Source organism: Frankliniella occidentalis, unplaced genomic scaffold (assembly GCF_000697945.3).
Source record: "Frankliniella occidentalis isolate FOCC.00 unplaced genomic scaffold, Focc_3.1 Scaffold1201, whole genome shotgun sequence".
NCBI lineage: Eukaryota > Metazoa > Arthropoda > Insecta > Thysanoptera > Thripidae > Frankliniella > Frankliniella occidentalis.
Genome location: NW_026268306.1, coordinates 1 through 3934, shown reverse-complemented (window position 1 = coordinate 3934; position 3934 = coordinate 1). Strand labels below are relative to the sequence as shown.

Below are 3934 nucleotides of genomic sequence, written 5' to 3'. Positions count from 1 at the left end.
TGTACCCCCGGGGGGTACACCAGCCCTAGGTTCTGTGTACCCCGGGGGTCGAGGGTAGGGGGGTACATGTGCCCTAGGGACAGTGTACCCCCCGGGGGTACACCAGCCCTAGGTTGGGTGTACCCCCGGGTCTCGAGATGGGGGGGTACATGTGCCCCAGGGACAGTGTACCCCCGGTACACTATACCTAGGGCTGATGTACCGGGGGGGTGGCGGGGGCCGGGGGGTATAACCCTGCGACACCGGGCCGTCCGCATTAGACGGGGACTCGAACAGGGCAAGCTCAAGTCCGTTATTACACCGGTGCCCCGGCAGTGAATCAATGGCTTAGGGTTGGAAGCCCTGGAAAGTTTCCGGAAAAGTTCCGGAAATTTTCCGAAAAGAGCAAAAAATTTCCGGAAAAAACGGAAATTTTTCCAGATTTGGGAAAATTTCAGTTTTTCCGGAAATTTTCGGGAATGTTTCGAAAATTTTCCGGGAATTTTCGAAAATTTTCAACCTTAATCACTGCACACTCCCTTGACCCTGCGCCCGCCGCCACATGCTGGTGGGACCGCGGTGCCCAGGGCTCCATAGCCGACTCGTGAAGGTGTCTGGTTCCTCGCGGTCGCCCCTCCTTCGCGAGCCCCCGCGGCGGCGCAAGGTATTCCCAGCCCTGCCGTCGCTGACCGCCCTCCTGGACGCAGGGCTTCCCCGCTGCTATCTATGGGTCCCGAGCAGGCGCCGTCGGTCGGTAGGTCGCCGGGCCTCAGCTCAGCTTATAGGCATCCCCCTCCCCGAGAGCCGAGAGGCGATTCCGAGCGGGACCGAACCGAACCCAGCGGGATCGTCTGGACGGTGGACGGTCCGAAACCCAGGAGGCGGAGGAGGAGTAGTAGTTCGTAGCCCGCAGCCCGCGGGAGAGGGAGCCGGTTGTACTCGCTCCGTGTCCGTGCTTAGCCTCAGACGCCGGACGCCGGTCGCAGCCGCAGCGCAACTCTAGCGCCGTTCGGTTCTCCAAGCGGTACAGCCAGGCCGCACTCTACTCCCGTCGAACCCCGGTTCCAAAGGTAGGGCCGCTGCTCTCTAGGCTCGGCGTCACTACAGTTTTCCGGTACAATCATTGCGTGTGTGTGTGTTTATCGTGCAGGCCGAGACCATATGGAGCAGCTGCTGGACGACGTGCTGGTGCTGGTGATGCAGCACCTCTCCGTGGAGGACCTGCTCGCCTGCCGGCTGGTGTGCAGGCGGCTCGGTGAGCTGGCCCTGCACCGGGACGCCTGGCGCCACCGGCGGATCGACGACGCCAAGCCGTGCGCGTGCGCCGTGCTGAACCTGGCGCCGTGCCTGCGTGAACTGGTGTACAGCGATAAGGTGCACCCCTGGGCGTTCCTCACCACCAGGTGCGCCGTCGAGCAGTTGGTCTTGCAAATGTCATCTAAAGACTACAACTTCTCCAAGTACGCCCTGCTGATCCGCAACCAGGAGGCGCTCGGACGCCTGAGGCGCATTGAGATCTGGGCCTCCGACCTCCTGGGCTCCGTTGGCTCAGGCTACATGGAGGCCGAGAGGAAGGCCAGTGGTGCCGACATGCTGCTGAAGACGCTGGTGACGTGCTCCGACCTGGAGTCGCTCGACGTTAGATTCGGAACAGTTGCATTCTCTAGCTTTCTCTCGTACGGGTCACACAGGCCGTCCTTGAAGTACTTCCGATGCACGCTCGACGCTGACTCGGACTCCTTCGCGCGCGTCGTGCTGGCGAGGCACGCCGACACCCTGGAGGAGGTTGACCTCGGGTCGGGCTACTGCAACGAGGTCAAGCAGTCCATCGCGCTGCTGCCCAGCCTGCCTAGGCTCCGCAAGCTGTCCTGCGAGGTGGTCGCCGGCGTGGAGGCCGCGGCCGGCTGCAAGGCGCTCTCGGACCTGACCCTCGTCATGGACCTAGACGAGCCGTCGGAGCACCCTGTGGCGCTGCTGCAACAAGCCAGGCAGCTGCGCAGGGTCACGCTAGAGTTCAAAGACCCGGTGGACAATTTGTACGAAGACGACGGCGACAGCAAGGTCGTCGCGGCCCTGGTGTCGCCCGGGCCGTCCCTCGTCGAGTTTCTGTCCGTGTCTAGGCTGAAGGGGGTGCAGGCGCTGACTGCCGCGCTGCCTCGGCTGCCCGCGCTGCGCCACCTCGTCGTGCTGCACTCCCCGAGGCGGAGGAACTACTTCGGTGACCACCCCGATGACTCGGACGACTCGGACGACCTCGATGACCTCCAGGACCTCCACGACCTGCTGCTGGGGGTGACGGCCGGCACGGCGCCGGCGCTGCGGACGCTCGAGCTGGACCTGAGGCCCCGCACGCCGACATTGTTCTACCGCGGGACCCCGGAGCGCATGGAGTGCGCCCACCTCTGGCTGCACGCGTACGCCGTCGAGGCGGTGCTCCAGGACAACCCCTCGCTCCACGTCCGGCTGCGGATGGCCTTCAGGTGCGGCGCCGAGGACTGCGCGGCCTGCGTCCTGGACTGCCACCCCGAGCTCAGTTGGGACGGGGTGTCGAGTAGCACGGCCCCGGTCGGGCTGACCGCTCACGAGCGCGACCGCTGCCCGTCACCGCGCGACCACCCCGCGGACGGCTCCATCAAGTGGATTCAAGTACGGGTCGCTCCGTGATGATGTGTTTGTCCACACTGCTTTGCGGTGTCTTGTTTTCCGATAACGGCCTGAAATAAATGACTGAGCCCCGTGTACTGCTTCGTTCTACTGTTTCATTTTTTCGTACCCGAACAACTAACTATACTACGACGTGCTGCAAAACACCAGCGCGGTTGAAAGTGAGAGTGGGGTGATCTAAGGGGGGGCATTGGCCTGCACGAAAAAGACCGCTATTTTACAACAAAAAAAAAAAAAAACAAAAAAAAACGTTTGCCTCTGTTACCTCTCAACGACTGTCGAGGGTTTCAGACATTACAGCCGGAGCGAGCAGGCAACCCGCTGGCGGTGCGTAGCAATGCAATGCGGTGCAGTTTGACTACAGACGCGCCACGACAGGAACGTGTCATTGTTCCTCTGTGGAAGTTGCTTAGTGAGCGAGGCAGCCTCCTGGTCCTGGTGGGTGCAGCCTTGTTCTTGTTCGCCGGCCTCGGATCTCCCCCGCGCTCGTCGGCGGCCTGGCCTGGGGCAACCCGACCTGCCCGACCCGGCCAGCGCTCCACGCTCGTACCGCCTCCTCCCTCCTCCCTCCACACCGGGGGATCCCGGAGGGCCCTTGCCAATCCTGATCCTCGCCGCCTCGGCCGCCTCCCGCTGCCGCTACATCCTCGCTTCTCCACACCGAGCGTGTCCGAGGCATTCGCGGTACGTACGTCGCCAGCGGGTCGATCGTCTGAGTCAGGCCAGTCAGGCGTCCGCAGGAGCCAGTAGTGAGCACAGCGGCCAGCTGCTCGTTTGCCGAGGTGCGGGGCCGTCTCGCTCAACGCGTTTGCTCCCCGTCGCCGTGCTCGCCGCCCGCGAGGACACCCGGGGCGCCACCACCGCCTCCAAGGACGTGAACGACGGCGAGCTCGTCCCCCAGAGGAGTGCCAGGTACGCACGTCTGCAGCCGGACAGAGGACGCCGATACGGCGGAGCACTGCGTTGCGGATTTATTCATCACTGTCTTCTTTTCACCAGGGACCAACGAGTACACAGGGACATCACGCAGCCGACGCGATGGAGAGCGCGGGAGACAAGGCCTTCGAGTGTGAAGTGTGCGGCAAGGCGTACTCGACCGGAGGCGGCCTGCGCGTCCACCTCCGAACACACACGGGAGAGAAGCTCTTCGAGTGTGAAGAGTGCGGCAAGGCGTTCCCGGACCCTAGCAAGCTGGGCGTTCACCTCCGAACACACACGGGAGAGAAGCCCTTCGAGTGTGAAGTGTGCGGCAAGGCGTTCTCGACCGGTGGCAACCTGCTCGTTCACCTCC

General features: G+C 63.4%; 1 protein-coding gene across 1 annotated transcript; it reads left to right on the top strand.

The window, feature by feature from the left end:
• Positions 1 to 698: 698 nt before the first annotated feature.
• On the top strand, positions 699 to 2818 carry LOC113211027 (uncharacterized). The gene is made up of 2 exons (XM_026429262.2): positions 699 to 1049; positions 1130 to 2818. The coding sequence occupies exon 2, from the start codon at positions 1141 to 1143 to the stop codon at positions 2641 to 2643; it is 1503 nt and encodes a 500-aa protein (XP_026285047.1). The 5' UTR covers positions 699 to 1049; positions 1130 to 1140; the 3' UTR covers positions 2644 to 2818.
• The last annotated feature ends 1116 nt before the right edge of the window (positions 2819 to 3934 follow it).

Bases quoted from the DNA above. Each gene is read 5' to 3' on its own strand.
- LOC113211027 (XM_026429262.2), top strand. From the start codon at position 1,141: ATGGAGCAGCTGCTGGACGACGTGCTGGTGCTGGTGATGCAGCACCTC.